The following is a 16,741-nucleotide window of genomic DNA, read 5'->3' as shown; positions in this document are numbered from 1 at the left end:
GTTAGTTTATTTTTATCAATTAACTTGATGCAAAGTGATTGAACAAAAGAAAAATTAAATCAAATACTTGGTGTCACCTCCCTTCAAAAATAATCAGTTCTTGTAGGTACACTTGCACAACGACAGGGATCTTGCAGGATTACAGTCAGGTAAATCAGCAACCAATTATACCAAAAAGGTGATAATGAACATTATTTTCATATTTAAGATGAAACATTCAAAGGAATCAAACGGCTGTCTAGGAGACTTAAAACTGGATACGGAACAGTAAAACTGCTAAAAAGGTGAAGATTTGGAAAACAGTCATATCACAGTTCTTACATCATGTCAAAATTGAGCACAACAACAAAACACAAGGTAGTTATACTGCATCGGCAAGGTCTCTCCCAAGGCAAAGATTGCAAAACAGACTGGGATTTCAAAACTTGTTTTTCAAGCTATTTTGAAGAATCAGCAAGAAGTGGGCAACGTTGAGAAATGTAGACGCAATGATGGACCAAGAAAACTTACTGCAGCAGATGAAAGACACGTTTACTTCCCTGCAAAAATCAGATGTTCAGCAGTGTCATTAACTTAGAACTTGCAGCAACCAGTGCAATCCAACTACACCCATCTACTGTTTGGAGAAGTCTGGCCAGCAGTGGTTTACATTGAAGAACTACAGCCAAAAACCCATACCGTCCGCATGGAAACAAGGCCAATGACTCAAGTATGCATGAAAACATAAGAAATACCGTAGGATACATAAAAATGGCTGAAGTGTTCTACACTAAAGAGCCAAGTTTTAAAGTATTTGTCTGTTAGAAAAAACTGTTTGTTTGCAAAGGGCTGGACAGTGGTTTAATAATGAGTGTCTGCAGGCAATAGTGAAGCATGGTGGAGGGTACTTGCAGGCAATAGTGAAGCATGGTGGAGGGTACTTGCAAGTTTGGTGATGCATTTCAGCAAATTGAGTAAGGGATTTGATTAAGATTAAAGGTGTATGCAATGTCGAGAAAAGCCCTAATCTCAACATCACTGAGCCTGTCTGGGATTCCTTGAAAAGACAAGGATTTGCACAAACCTTCATCCACAGAGGACATGTGGTTAATTCTCCAAGATGTCCGGAACAACCACCTTGCCGAGTTCCTTCACATACCGTGCAAGTGTTACTAGAACAATTAATGCTGTTTGGAAGGTAAGGATCACACTAAATATGGATTTGATTTAGACTTCATTTTCATTCACTTTGCATTATGTAATTGCCAAAGAAAAACTATTAAACACTTCTATTTTTTAAAGCATTCTTATTTTGCAGCAATTTTTCCACACTTTCCTAAAATTGTTGCACAGTAATATATGAAATATGTCACAAAAGGACATAAATACAGTAAGGGATTGGATGAAAATACCAACCAAATAAATGAATTGCAGATTATATACCATAGTCCCAAAATCACCAGCGTGGGTATGTATGCTGTGATCTTCACTATGATGGAATTTAGGAGTTGGAAGGGAGGATAATTAGCAGACTTTTATAAGGAACTGTTCGCTCCCTTGGCATGGCTGTTTCAGTAAACACTAGGATCCAAGAAGTATCGTTTCTCCTTATGGAGAGTGACATGTTAAGCATGTCGAGATGAGGAGACTTAAAGCAGCAATGCTCCTCTGGGAAATATGCAAATTGTCTTTTCAGAGAGGAAGAGGACTAGAACTCTAGTGCCACCTATTGGAAGTAGCAATCCTAACAGTCAATGTCGACCCTTTAATGAGCCTTGTCACATGACTTAGGATAAAAGCCAAACCAGAATCTCAATTTGCAGACACTGTGTTTCAGGTTACTGCCCCTCGTCAGTGCAAAGTGTCCGACCTGGTTTGGCTGAGTGAGAGGCGTCTGACCGGGATCCAAGAAGTATCATTTCTCCTTGTGGAGAGTGACATGTTAAGCATGTCGAGATGGGGAGACTGAAAAATAACGATGAGGAAGGTGCTCACTTAATGGGAGGTGCTCAGGAAAAAATATATACTAATAAGAACTCCGGCACACTACTAATGGAGGGATAGCCATTCACTTATTGGTCATTCCTTAGATTTCAAAAGTTTTTTTCATAACAACGGTGAATTTTCAAAAAAAGTTTTTTTCTGCACACTTCGATTGGACATATAATATGAATTTCTTTATCTCAACGTTTCGGCTAAAAAGCCTTTTTCAAGAGATTCAATGTCTCTTGCATTCTTTTTGCAAGATTGCCGTCAGTTCAACGGACAAGTTTTGAATATATTATACGACGCTTCTTCATTACGTGCAACACGAGATCATTAGTGACATTGAATCTCTTGAAAAAGGCTTTTAGCCGAAACGTTGAGATAAAGATATTCATATTATATGTCCAATCGAAGTGTGCAGAAAAAAAAACTTTTAGAAAATTCACCGTTGTTATGAAAAAAAAACTTTTGAGATGAGGAGACTAACATGTCACTCTCCACAAGGAGAAACGATCAACATTGACTGTGAGGATTGCCTCTTCCAATAAGTGGCACTAGAGTTCTAGTCCTCTTCCTCTCTGAAGAAACAATTTTCAGTAAACACTAGACATTTCATCAATTAAAAAACAAAAAACAATTTAGCTAATATTGACTGGAAATATTAAAGTAGCGACAACTCAATGATTGTGCTGACAACTGCACAATCAGATTGTCAGCACAGATTGGACAGTGCAAAAACGGTCATACACCCATATGACCCAATTTATCAATTTATTCATGCATTCATGAGGAAAAACAGTGAAATGGCACCCTGGATTGCTCTGCGAAAAAAATGGTCTGAATCTGCAAATATTTATGAACACAGAACAGAGAGCATTGCTCACTACTGGGTCTATAGCACAAGACATGGGTGCTTGACAACATTGTTAGCATCCTCGAGCAGGCTGGAGGGTGTGGAAGACCACCATCGCTTTCTTTTTTAGCATTCCAGCTTTACCATGTGATGTACATGGTCTTCAATATAAAGTAATTTTGGCTTTGCCATCCAATGTACAACACTGGTTTCATTCTGATGCCACCCTCTGTTGGCGCTGTAATAGGCAATGTATTCATATACTAAAAAACATGCGATGAACAAACAGTCTGTAGCTGTGTCCAACAAGGATGCTCATCACACAGTAATACCGAAATACTACCACTTCCAACAGGTCAGCATGATCACTACGGATACAGCAGGTACACTGTTGACTGAGTGCCATCTCCGAAAGCTGATCTTCAGCTCCATCAAAAAATCAGAAGCAGCTATTCTCCCTCATGTGACCAAACTGGCATGGCCATATAGTTTGTTCTTTCCTAGGACCTGATAATGGAGTTAAGAACTGCAGATGATAACAATAGTCAGAAGCAGAAAATCTAGGCTGACTATAGGAGGTCACATAAGATCTGAATTAAAGAGACATTGTAGCCGCTGGAGGGTCCTACACCCTCATTAAAGGACTGCATTTAATCCAGGATGAACGCTGACCCTAAAGAACTGTGCGCCTCTCTTGTGGACAGGAGTGGAGTGATGAAAGGACTCTGTTCCTGTCCTGCAGACTGATGGGAGAACGGACTGAGCCCTCGATGAAAAGGGCTGCCCAAGGACTTTGTTGTGTTGGCTTGAGGGTACTTGTTCAGAGAGGCACAAATAACCCAAAGGACTGGTGCCGGGTTGAGAGAAAGATAAAAAGGGACTTGGAAAGTCATAGTTCTAGAGTCCTGATCAAGTAGGAACGGGTCTGTGTCGCTCTCAGAAAAAGAAAAACGGCCTTCAATGGGTCTAATAGACGTTGCGTGCAGGAGAGTATGTTGGGGTCTCTAGGTATCGGATGGCAGAGGACAGCCATCATTAAAGAAGGGAAAAATGTAAGGAGATGAACATACTGCCCATTTTCCACCTTGAAGAACAAGCATATTGTTGTATTGTGCAATGTGAACTGTGCAATGTGAACTGTGATATAGTTTAACAGTGTCTCGTGTTGTGTTCTGCTTGACAATAGGGAGTTAGAGTTAAAATTTTGGATTAGCCCAAAGTGGAAGGGGCTAAGGTGAAGGAATAGACAGTTTACTGTCCTGAAGATAGAAAGCTCCACTTTTACTACACGCTGGGCCCTATGGTCTGACTGGTGGGCAGAGCCATGCGACGTGGGTGTTCTTGATGTGGGTGGAGACCAAGGCAATGGATAGCGTGATCCTGAGTAAAGAGAGCGACGTGACCGAAGGACAGAGTGATCAGACAGAAATGGGTCCTGGGAGAGGATGCCTAGCAGTACGGCTCCGAGTTTATAACTCAGAGAGGTAATGGACCAAGATGGGACAGAGTTTGGGAGTTGAAGAAAGTGCCGAGGGCGGGAGTTCCAAGGTATCATTAGCAGAGACGCTAAGTACCGAGCATATTGGCAACTTTGTTGCCTTGAGGGAAAAGAAGAAAAGGAATCACAGGTTGAGAATGGGACTCTTGCTTACCGGACTGTAGTACTGAGTTGGGTTGTGGTGACGGAAAGTGTAAGGGTATGTGCACACGTTGCAGATATACCTCTGGAATTTTCTACACAAAATCTGCATCTCTTGGCAGAAAACGTAGGTGCAGATTTGATGCGTTTTTCTTTTTTGTGCGGTTTTCCTGCGTTTTTACCCCTGCAGATTTCTATTATGGAATGGGTGCAGAAACGCTGCAGATCCGCACAAACCAAGTGACATGGTCCTTTTTTTAATCTGCTGCGTTTTCCGTGCAGATTTTTCCACATCCTTAGCACAGCATTTCTTTTTTGCCACTGATTTACATTGTACTGTAAATCACTTGCAGATCTGCAGCGTTTCTGGCCGGAAAAAAACGCTGCAGTTCTGCAGGAAATCTGCAACGTGTGCACATAGCCAAACAGTGAAGATAGAGAACAAACAAGTACTAATGACAAAGGAATGGAGACTGAAAATTGCTCTGAATTGTGAAAGAAATGTTCATAAAGTTGTACAGCCGCTACCTACTATACGTAATTCCTACAAAGTTATCGATAAGTAAATCGTTTATTTTTGACTGCTGGTCTCCCTCATTGACGTCTTCAACATCTGGTCCTGGTAAACCAAAGTCATTGGTAACATGCAGCCTGCAAGGAAGTAACGTCCCCATAGCAAATGTCCACACACCCAGCCAGGACCCCCACCTTCATGTAACGTGCCAGAAATAATCGACAAGTACCTCGCCCATGACTACCACCATGTGCCATGTTACACAGACATAAACCGAAGTGTAGTCACTGTGCTATATGGCCTGGACAGCAAGTAACCAAAAATAAATGATCAGCAGAAGGGTCATTCTATGGTAGCTTACGCTACAACACAATATAGTAAATTACGTTACAAAGATGATGGTAACTTACCTTACAATAAGTTTAATGCAATGGATGGTAACATATTGTAACCTAAGTTACCATCAGCTTAGTAACGAAAGTTACTATACTGCGCGGTAACTTAAGTTATCTATATTTCTTGTAATAAATAAACTGTTGCATTTAACTTGAGAGGTTAAAATTAATTTTTTATAGTTGCTGGTACTATGGTGTTTTAATACAATAAAAATAGTGCTTCTCCCCGGTTTACCAGAACAGAAAATTTGGCAGACTCATGAAGGACAATTGCCTTTCCTTTTTTTGTAACGCAAGTTACCAAGTAATAATACTGTATTTTGTATTTAATTTTATTGTTAAAAAAAAAAAATAAAATAAAATTAAAATGTGCACAATATACATTCACTCATTTTTGTGCCTGCCTTCAAAGAACAGTTTGTAGCCAATTTTTGGCTTGTGAATGTAACGTAAGTTAACGTGGAATGACCCAGAAGTGGCACCAGCCTGGTATAACACTGCCACTCTACAAAAGGCCGCTGTGTATCCTGATCATGGGCAGTGTTATACCAGGCAGGTGCCCCCTCTCCTATAGGTCATTGTGTGCTCTGATCATGGGCAGTGTTATACCAGGCAGGTGCCCCCTCTCCTATAGGTCACTGTGTACCCTGATCATGGGCAGCATTATACCAAGCAGGTGCTCCCGGTCCTATAGATCACTGTGTACCCTGATTATGGGCAGCATTATACCAGGCAAACGCCCCCCCTCTCCTATAGGTCACTGTGCTCTGATCATGGGCAGCATTATATCAGGCAGATGCCCCCTCTCCTATAGGTCACTGTGTACCCTGATCATGGGCAGTGTTATACCAGGCTGGTGCCCCTCTCCTATAGGTCACTGTGTACCCTGATCATGGGCAGCGTTCTACCAGGCAGATGCCCCCTCTCCTATAGGTCACTGTGCTCTGATCATGGGCAGCATTATACCAGGCAGGTGTCCCCTCTCCTATAGGTCACTGTGTACCCTGATCATGGGCAGCATTATAACAGGCAGGTGCCCCCTCTCCTATAGGTCATTGTGTGCTCTGATCATGGGCAGCATTATACCAGGCAGGTGCCCCCTCTCCTATAGGTCACTGTATTCTGATCATGGGCAGCATTATACCAAGCAGGTGCCCCCTCTCCTATAGGTCACTGTGTACCCTGATCATGGGCAGCGTTATACCAGGCAGATGCCCCCTCTCCTATAGGTCACTGTGCTCTGATCATGGGCAGCATTCTACCAGGCAGGTGCCCCCTCTCCTATAGGTCACTGTGTTCTGATCATGGGCAGCGTTATACCAGGCAGATGCCCCCTCTCCTATAGGTCACTGTGTTCTGATCATGGGCAGCATTCTACCAGGCAGGTGCCCCCTCTCCTATAGGTCACTGTGTACCCTGATCATGGGCAGCGTTATACCAGGCAGATGCCCCCTCTCCTATAGGTCACTGTGTTCTGATCATGGGCAGCATTATACCAGGCAGGTGCCCCCTCTCCTATAGGTCATTGTGTGCTCTGATCATGGGCAGCATTATACCAGGCAGGTGCCCCCTCTCCTATAGGTCATTGTGTGCTCTGATCATGGGCAGCATTATACCAGGCAGGTGCCCCCTCTCCTATAGGTCATTGTGTGCTCTGATCATGGGCAGCATTATACCAGGCAGGTGCCCCCTCTCCTATAGGTCATTGTGTGCTCTGATCATGGAAAGCATTATACCAGGCAGGTGCCCCCTCTCCTATAGGTCACTGTGCTCTGATCGTGGGCAGCATTATACCAGGCAGGTGCCCCCTCTCCTATAGGTCATTGTGTGCTCTGATCATGGGCAGCATTATACCAGGCAGGTGCCCCCTCTCCTATAGGTCATTGTGTGCTCTGATCATGGAAAGCATTATACCAGGCAGGTGCCCCCTCTCCTATAGGTCACTGTGCTCTGATCGTGGGCAGCATTATACCAGGCAGGTGCCCCCTCTCCTATAGGTCATTGTGTGCTCTGATCATGGGCAGCATTATAACAGGCAGGTGCCCCCTCTCCTATAGGTCATTGTGTGCTCTGATCATGGGCAGCATTATACCAGGCAGGTGCCCCCTCTCCTATAGGTCATTGTGTGCTCTGATCATGGAAATCATTATACCAGGCAGGTGCCCCCTCTCCTATAGGTCACTGTGCTCTGATCATGGGCAGCATTATACCAGGCAGGTGCCCCCTCTCCTATAGGTCACTGTGTTCTGATCATGGGCAGCATTATACAAGGCAGGTGCCCCCTCTCCTATAGGTCACTGTGTACCCTGATCATGGGCAGCGTTATACCAGGCAGATGCCCCCTCTCCTATAGGTCATTGTGTGCTCTGATCATGGGCAGCATTATACCAGGCAGGTGCCCCCTCTCCTATAGGTCACTGTGCTCTGATCATGGGCAGCATTATAACAGGCAGGTGCCCCCTCTCCTATAGGTCATTGTGTACCCTGATCATGGGCAGCATTATACCAGGCAGGTGCTCCCTCTCCTATAGGTCACTGTGCTCTGATCATGGGCAGCATTATAACAGGCAGGTGCCCCCTCTCCTATAGGTCACTGTGTTCTGATCATGGGCAGCATTATACCAGGCAGGTGCCCCCTCTCCTATAGGTCACTGTGTACCCTGATCATGGGCAGCATTATACCAGGCAGGTGCCCCCTCTCCTATAGGTCATTGTGTGCTCTGATCATGGGCAGCATTATACCAAGCAGGTGCCCCCTCTCCTATAGGTCACTGTGTACCCTGATCATGGGCAGCGTTATACCAGGCAGATGCCCCCTCTCCTATAGGTCACTGTGTCCTGATCATGGGCAGCATTATACCAGGCAGGTGCCCCCTCTCCTATAGGTCACTGTGTACCCTGATCATGGGCAGCATTATACCAGGCAGGTGCCCCCTCTCCTATAGGTCACTGTGCTCTGATCATGGGCAGCATTATAACAGGCAGGTGCCCCCTCTCCTATAGGTCACTGTGTACCCTGATCATGGGCAGCATTATACCAGGCAGGTGCCCCCTCTCCTATAGGTCACTGTGTACCCTGATCATGGGCAGCATTATACCAGGCAGGTGCCCCCTCTCCTATAGGTCATTGTGTACCCTGATCATGGGCAGCATTATACCAGGCAGGTGCCCCCTCTCCTATAGGTCACTGTGCTCTGATCATGGGCAGCATTATAACAGGCAGGTGCCCCCTCTCCTATAAGTCACTGTGTTCTGATCATGGGCAGCATTATACCAGGCAGGTGCCCCCTCTCCTATAGGTCACTGTGTACCCTGATCATGGGCAGCGTTATACCAGGCAGATGCCCCCTCTCCTATAGGTCACTGTGCTCTGATCATGGGCAGCATTATACCAGGCAGGTGTCCCCTCTCCTATAGGTCACTGTGTTCTGATCATGGGCAGCATTATACCAGGCAGGTGCCCCCTCTCCTATAGGTCACTGTGTCCTGATCATGGGCAGCATTATACCAGGCAGGTGCCCCCTCTCCTATAGGTCACTGTGTACCCTGATCATGGGCAGCATTATACCAGGCAGATGCCCCCTCTCCTATAGGTCACTGTGTACCCTGATCATGGGCAGCATTATACCAGGCAGATGCCCCCTCTCCTATAGGTCAGTGTTCTGATCATGGGCAGCATTATACCAGGCAGGTGTCCCCTCTCCTATAGGTCACTGTGTACCCTGATCATGGGCAGCGTTATACCAGGCAGGTGTCCCCTCTCCTATAGGTCACTGTGTACCCTGATCATGGGCAGCATTATACCAGGCAGATGCCCCCTCTCCTATAGGTCAGTGTTCTGATCATGGGCAGCATTATACCAGGCAGGTGCCCCCTCTCCTATAGGTCACTGTGTACCCTGATCATGGGCAGCGTTATACCAGGCAGGTGTCCCCTCTCCTATAGGTCACTGTGTACCCTGATCATGGGCAGCATTATACCAGGCAGGTGTCCCCTCTCCTATAGGTCACGGTGTACCCTGATCATGGGCAGCGTTATACCAGGCAGGTGCCCCCTCTCCTATAGGTCACTGTGTACCCTGATCATGGGCAGCATTATACCAGGCAGGTGCCCCCTCTCCTATAGGTCACTGTGTGCTCTGATCATGGGCAGCATTATACCAGGCAGGTGCCCACTCTCCTATAGGTCACTGTGTACCCTGATCATGGGCAGCATTATACCAGGCAGATACCCCCTCTCCTATAGGTCACTGTGTACCCTGATCATGGGCAGCATTATACCAGGCAGGTGTCCCCTCTCCTATAGGTCACTGTGTACCCTGATCATGGGCAGCGTTATACCAGGCAGGTGTCCCCTCTCCTATAGGTCACTGTGTACCCTGATCATGGGTAGCATTATACCAGGCAGATGCCCCCTCTCCTATAGGTCAGTGTTCTGATCATGGGCAGCATTATACCAGGCAGGTGTCCCCTCTCCTATAGGTCACTGTGTACCCTGATCATGGGCAGCGTTATACCAGGCAGGTGTCCCCTCTCCTATATGTCACTGTGTACCCTGATCATGGGCAGCATTATACCAGGCAGATGCCCCCTCTCCTATAGGTCAGTGTTCTGATCATGGGCAGCATTATACCAGGCAGGTGCCCCCTCTCCTATAGGTCACTGTGTACCCTGATCATGGGCAGCGTTATACCAGGCAGGTGTCCCCTCTCCTATAGGTCACTGTGTACCCTGATCATGGGCAGCATTATACCAGGCAGGTGTCCCCTCTCCTATAGGTCACTGTGTACCCTGATCATGGGCAGCGTTATACCAGGCAGGTGTCCCCTCTCCTATAGGTCACTGTGTACCCTGATCATGGGCAGCATTATACCAGGCAGGTGCCCCCTCTCCTATAGGTCATTGTGTACCCTGATCATGGGCAGCGTTATACCAGGCAGGTGTCCCCTCTCCTATAGGTCACTGTGTGCTCTGATCATGGGCAGCATTATACCAGGCAGGTGCCCCCTCTCCTATAGGTCACTGTGTTCTGATCATGGGCAGCGTTATACCAGGCAGGTGTCCCCTCTCCTATAGGTCACTGTGTACCCTGATCATGGGCAGCATTATACCAGGCAGATGCCCCCTCTCCTATAGGTCAGTGTTCTGATCATGGGCAGCATTATACCAGGCAGGTGTCCCCTCTCCTATAGGTCACTGTGTACCCTGATCATGGGCAGCATTATACCAGGCAGATGCCCCCTCTCCTATAGGTCAGTGTTCTGATCATGGGCAGCATTATACCAGGCAGGTGTCCCCTCTCCTATAGGTCACTGTGTACCCTGATCATGGGCAGCATTATACCAGGCAGATGCCCCCTCTCCTATAGGTCAGTGTTCTGATCATGGGCAGCATTATACCAGGCAGGTGCCCCCTCTCCTATAGGTCACTGTGTACCCTGATCATGGGCAGCGTTATACCAGGCAGGTGTCCCCTCTCCTATAGGTCACTGTGTACCCTGATCATGGGCAGCATTATACCAGGCAGGTGTCCCCTCTCCTATAGGTCACTGTGTACCCTGATCATGGGCAGCGTTATACCAGGCAGGTGTCCCCTCTCCTATAGGTCACTGTGTACCCTGATCATGGGCAGCATTATACCAGGCAGGTGCCCCCTCTCCTATAGGTCATTGTGTACCCTGATCATGGGCAGCGTTATACCAGGCAGGTGTCCCCTCTCCTATAGGTCACTGTGTGCTCTGATCATGGGCAGCATTATACCAGGCAGGTGCCCCCTCTCCTATAGGTCACTGTGTTCTGATCATGGGCAGCGTTATACCAGGCAGGTGTCCCCTCTCCTATAGGTCACTGTGTACCCTGATCATGGGCAGCATTATACCAGGCAGATGCCCCCTCTCCTATAGGTCAGTGTTCTGATCATGGGCAGCATTATACCAGGCAGGTGTCCCCTCTCCTATAGGTCACTGTGTACCCTGATCATGGGCAGCATTATACCAGGCAGGTGTCCCCTCTCCTATAGGTCACTGTTCTGATCATGGGCAGCATTATACCAGGCAGATGCCCCCTCTCCTATAGGTCACTGTGTTCTGATCATGGGCAGCATTATACCAGGCAGATGCCCCCTCTCCTATAGGTCACTGTGTTCTGATCATGGGCAGCATTATACCAGGCAGGTGCCCCCTCTCCTATAGGTCAGTGTTCTGATCATGGGCAGCATTATACCAGGCAGGTGTCCCCTCTCCTATAGGTCACTGTGTACCCCTGATCATGGGCAGCATTATACCAGGCAGATGCCCCCTCTCCTATAGGTCAGTGTTCTGATCATGGGCAGCATTATACCAGGCAGGTGCCCCCTCTCCTATAGGTCACTGTGTACCCTGATCATGGGCAGCGTTATACCAGGCAGGTGTCCCCTCTCCTATAGGTCACTGTGTACCCTGATCATGGGCAGCATTATACCAGGCAGGTGTCCCCTCTCCTATAGGTCACTGTGTACCCTGATCATGGGCAGCATTATACCAGGCAGGTGTCCCCTCTCCTATAGGTCACTGTGTACCCTGATCATGGGCAGCATTATACCAGGCAGGTGGTCCCCTCTCCTATAGGTCACTGTGTACCCTGATCATGGGCAGCGTTATACCAGGCAGGTGTCCCCTCTCCTATAGGTCACTGTGTACCCTGATCATGGGCAGCATTATACCAGGCAGATGCCCCCTCTCCTATAGGTCAGTGTTCTGATCATGGGCAGCATTATACCAGGCAGGTGTCCCCTCTCCTATAGGTCACTGTGTACCCTGATCATGGGCAGCGTTATACCAGGCAGGTGTCCCCTCTCCTATAGGTCACTGTGTACCCTGATCATGGGCAGCATTATACCAGGCAGATGCCCCCTCTCCTATAGGTCAGTGTTCTGATCATGGGCAGCATTATACCAGGCAGGTGTCCCCTCTCCTATAGGTCACTGTGTACCCTGATCATGGGCAGCGTTATACCAGGCAGGTGTCCCCTCTCCTATAGGTCACTGTGTACCCTGATCATGGGCAGCGTTATACCAGGCAGGTGTCCCCTCTCCTATAGGTCACTGTGTACCCTGATCATGGGCAGCATTATACCAGGCAGATGCCCCCTCTCCTATAGGTCAGTGTTCTGATCATGGGCAGCATTATACCAGGCAGGTGTCCCCTCTCCTATAGGTCACTGTGTACCCTGATCATGGGCAGCGTTATACCAGGCAGGTGTCCCCTCTCCTATAGGTCACTGTGTACCCTGATCATGGGCAGCATTATACCAGGCAGATGCCCCCTCTCCTATAGGTCAGTGTTCTGATCATGGGCAGCATTATACCAGGCAGGTGCCCCCTCTCCTATAGGTCACTGTGTACCCTGATCATGGGCAGCGTTATACCAGGCAGGTGTCCCCTCTCCTATAGGTCACTGTGTACCCTGATCATGGGCAGCATTATACCAGGCAGGTGTCCCCTCTCCTATAGGTCACTGTGTACCCTGATCATGGGCAGCATTATACCAGGCAGGTGTCCCCTCTCCTATAGGTCACTGTGTACCCTGATCATGGGCAGCATTATACCAGGCAGGTGTCCCCTCTCCTATAGGTCACTGTGTACCCTGATCATGGGCAGCGTTATACCAGGCAGGTGTCCCCTCTCCTATAGGTCACTGTGTACCCTGATCATGGGCAGCATTATACCAGGCAGATGCCCCCTCTCCTATAGGTCAGTGTTCTGATCATGGGCAGCATTATACCAGGCAGGTGTCCCCTCTCCTATAGGTCACTGTGTACCCTGATCATGGGCAGCGTTATACCAGGCAGGTGTCCCCTCTCCTATAGGTCACTGTGTACCCTGATCATGGGCAGCATTATACCAGGCAGATGCCCCCTCTCCTATAGGTCAGTGTTCTGATCATGGGCAGCATTATACCAGGCAGGTGCCCCCTCTCCTATAGGTCACTGTGTACCCTGATCATGGGCAGCGTTATACCAGGCAGGTGTCCCCTCTCCTATAGGTCACTGTGTACCCTGATCATGGGCAGCATTATACCAGGCAGGTGTCCCCTCTCCTATAGGTCACGGTGTACCCTGATCATGGGCAGCATTATACCAGGCAGATGCCCCCTCTCCTATAGGTCACTGTGTACCCTGATCATGGGCAGCATTATACCAGGCAGATGCCCCCTCTCCTATAGGTCACTGTGTACCCTGATCATGGGCAGCATTATACCAGGCAGGTGTCCCCTCTCCTATAGGTCACTGTGTACCCTGATCATGGGCAGCGTTATACCAGGCAGGTGTCCCCTCTCCTATAGGTCACTGTGTACCCTGATCATGGGTAGCATTATACCAGGCAGATGCCCCCTCTCCTATAGGTCAGTGTTCTGATCATGGGCAGCATTATACCAGGCAGGTGTCCCCTCTCCTATAGGTCACTGTGTACCCTGATCATGGGCAGCGTTATACCAGGCAGGTGTCCCCTCTCCTATAGGTCACTGTGTACCCTGATCATGGGCAGCATTATACCAGGCAGATGCCCCCTCTCCTATAGGTCAGTGTTCTGATCATGGGCAGCATTATACCAGGCAGGTGCCCCCTCTCCTATAGGTCACTGTGTACCCTGATCATGGGCAGCGTTATACCAGGCAGGTGTCCCCTCTCCTATAGGTCACTGTGTACCCTGATCATGGGCAGCATTATACCAGGCAGGTGTCCCCTCTCCTATAGGTCACGGTGTACCCTGATCATGGGCAGCATTATACCAGGCAGATGCCCCCTCTCCTATAGGTCACTGTGTACCCTGATCATGGGCAGCATTATACCAGGCAGATGCCCCCTCTCCTATAGGTCACTGTGTACCCTGATCATGGGCAGCATTATACCAGGCAGGTGTCCCCTCTCCTATAGGTCACTGTGTACCCTGATCATGGGCAGCGTTATACCAGGCAGGTGTCCCCTCTCCTATAGGTCACTGTGTACCCTGATCATGGGTAGCATTATACCAGGCAGATGCCCCCTCTCCTATAGGTCAGTGTTCTGATCATGGGCAGCATTATACCAGGCAGGTGTCCCCTCTCCTATAGGTCACTGTGTACCCTGATCATGGGCAGCGTTATACCAGGCAGGTGTCCCCTCTCCTATAGGTCACTGTGTACCCTGATCATGGGCAGCATTATACCAGGCAGATGCCCCCTCTCCTATAGGTCAGTGTTCTGATCATGGGCAGCATTATACCAGGCAGGTGCCCCCTCTCCTATAGGTCACTGTGTACCCTTATCATGGGCAGCGTTATACCAGGCAGGTGCCCCCTCTCCTATAGGTCACTGTGTACCCTGATCATGGGCAGCATTATACCAGGCAGGTGTCCCCTCTCCTATAGGTCACTGTGTACCCTGATCATGGGCAGCGTTATACCAGGCAGGTGTCCCCTCTCCTATAGGTCACTGTGTACCCTGATCATGGGCAGCATTATACCAGGCAGGTGCCCCCTCTCCTATAGGTCATTGTGTACCCTGATCATGGGCAGCGTTATACCAGGCAGGTGTCCCCTCTCCTATAGGTCACTGTGTGCTCTGATCATGGGCAGCATTATACCAGGCAGGTGCCCCCTCTCCTATAGGTCACTGTGTACCCTGATCATGGGCAGCGTTATACCAGGCAGGTGTCCCCTCTCCTATAGGTCACTGTGTACCCTGATCATGGGCAGCATTATACCAGGCAGATGCCCCCTCTCCTATAGGTCAGTGTTCTGATCATGGGCAGCATTATACCAGGCAGGTGTCCCCTCTCCTATAGGTCACTGTGTACCCTGATCATGGGCAGCATTATACCAGGCAGGTGTCCCCTCTCCTATAGGTCACTGTGTTCTGATCATGGGCAGCATTATACCAGGCAGATGCCCCCTCTCCTATAGGTCACTGTGTTCTGATCATGGGCAGCATTATACCAGGCAGGTGTCCCCTCTCCTATAGGTCACTGTGTACCCTGATCATGGGCAGCATTATACCAGGCAGGTGTCCCCTCTTCTATAGGTCACTGTGTTCTGATCATGGGCAGCATTATACCAGGCAGATGCCCCCTCTCCTATAGGTCACTGTGTTCTGATCATGGGCAGCATTATACCAGGCAGATGCCCCCTCTCCTATAGGTCACTGTGTTCTGATCATGGGCAGCATTATACCAGGCAGGTGTCCCCTCTCCTATAGGTCACTGTGTTCTGATCATGGGCAGTGTTATACCAGGCAGGTGCCCCCTCTCCTATAGGTCACTGTGTACCCCTGATCATGGGCAGCATTATACCAGGCAGGTGTCCCCTCTCCTATAGGTCACTGTGTACCCTGATCATGGGCAGCATTATACCAGGCAGGTGTCCCCTCTCCTATAGGTCACTGTGTACCCTGATCATGGGCAGCATTATACCAGGCAGGTGTCCCCTCTCCTATAGGTCACTGTGTACCCTGATCATGGGAAGCATTATACCAGGCAGGTGCCCCCTCTCCTATAGGTCACTGTGTACCCTGATCATGGGCAGCATTATACCAGGCAGGTGCCCCCTCTCCTATAGGTCAGTGTTCTGATCATGGGCAGCATTATACCAGGCAGGTGTCCCCTCTCCTATAGGTCACTGTGTACCCCTGATCATGGGCAGCATTATACCAGGCAGGTGTCCCCTCTCCTATAGGTCACTGTGTACCCTGATCATGGGCAGCATTATACCAGGCAGGTGCCCCCTCTCCTATAGGTCACTGTGTCCTGATCATGGGCAGCATTATACCAGGCAGGTGTCCCCTCTCCTATAGGTCACTGTGTACCCTGATCATGGGCAGCATTATACCAGGCAGATGCCCCCTCTCCTATAGGTCAGTGTTCTGATCATGGGCAGCATTATACCAGGCAGGTGTCCCCTCTCCTATAGGTCACTGTGTACCCCTGATCATGGGCAGCTTTCACATTGTACGTTATGTAGTCACTCACTACCAGATATTGAATTGTGTATATAGTCAGAGGCGACAACACACCAGCCCCGTATTGCGCATACTCACTGCGGGCCCTCCCCGTCACCCCGCGATTCGCCGCTTCTAAGCTTCCCGCTGTTCTGTAGCACCATCCCGATACAGCACCGTATTTCCCGCGTTAAGCAACTCCCGCCAGCTGTAGGCGACAGCTCCGCCTACTTCAGGGAAGGCTCTTAACTGTTCACAGCCAATCAGAGGAGAGCACTGTTTGCCTCCATCCAATGCCTGTCGCGTAGCTCTCTACCAATCAGATCTCAGGTACCCAAGTAAAAGCCAATCAGCACCCTGTTTTGTTTTTTGTCACTCTGGAGTTTGCAATGGAGAAGGCCCCGCCCCTTATGACATCTCCTCCTCAC

At 48.9% G+C, this 16,741-nt stretch overlaps 1 protein-coding gene across 1 annotated transcript in view; it reads right to left on the bottom strand.

Annotated features, from left to right (window-relative positions):
• Positions 1–16,526, bottom strand: part of POLE (DNA polymerase epsilon, catalytic subunit) — a 143,214-nt gene extending 126,688 nt beyond the window's left edge. The window contains exon 1 of the mRNA XM_069760226.1: positions 16,413–16,526. Within this exon, the coding sequence (XP_069616327.1) occupies positions 16,413–16,477 (65 nt within the window). The 5' untranslated portion in view covers positions 16,478–16,526. The remainder of the gene's footprint in view (positions 1–16,412) is intronic.
• Between the last annotated feature and the right edge of the window lie 215 nt (positions 16,527–16,741).

This window comes from Ranitomeya imitator, chromosome 1 (genome assembly GCF_032444005.1).
Source record: "Ranitomeya imitator isolate aRanImi1 chromosome 1, aRanImi1.pri, whole genome shotgun sequence".
In the NCBI taxonomy this organism is placed as follows: Eukaryota; Metazoa; Chordata; class Amphibia; order Anura; family Dendrobatidae; genus Ranitomeya; species Ranitomeya imitator.
This window is presented reverse-complemented; position numbering and strand designations above follow the sequence as displayed.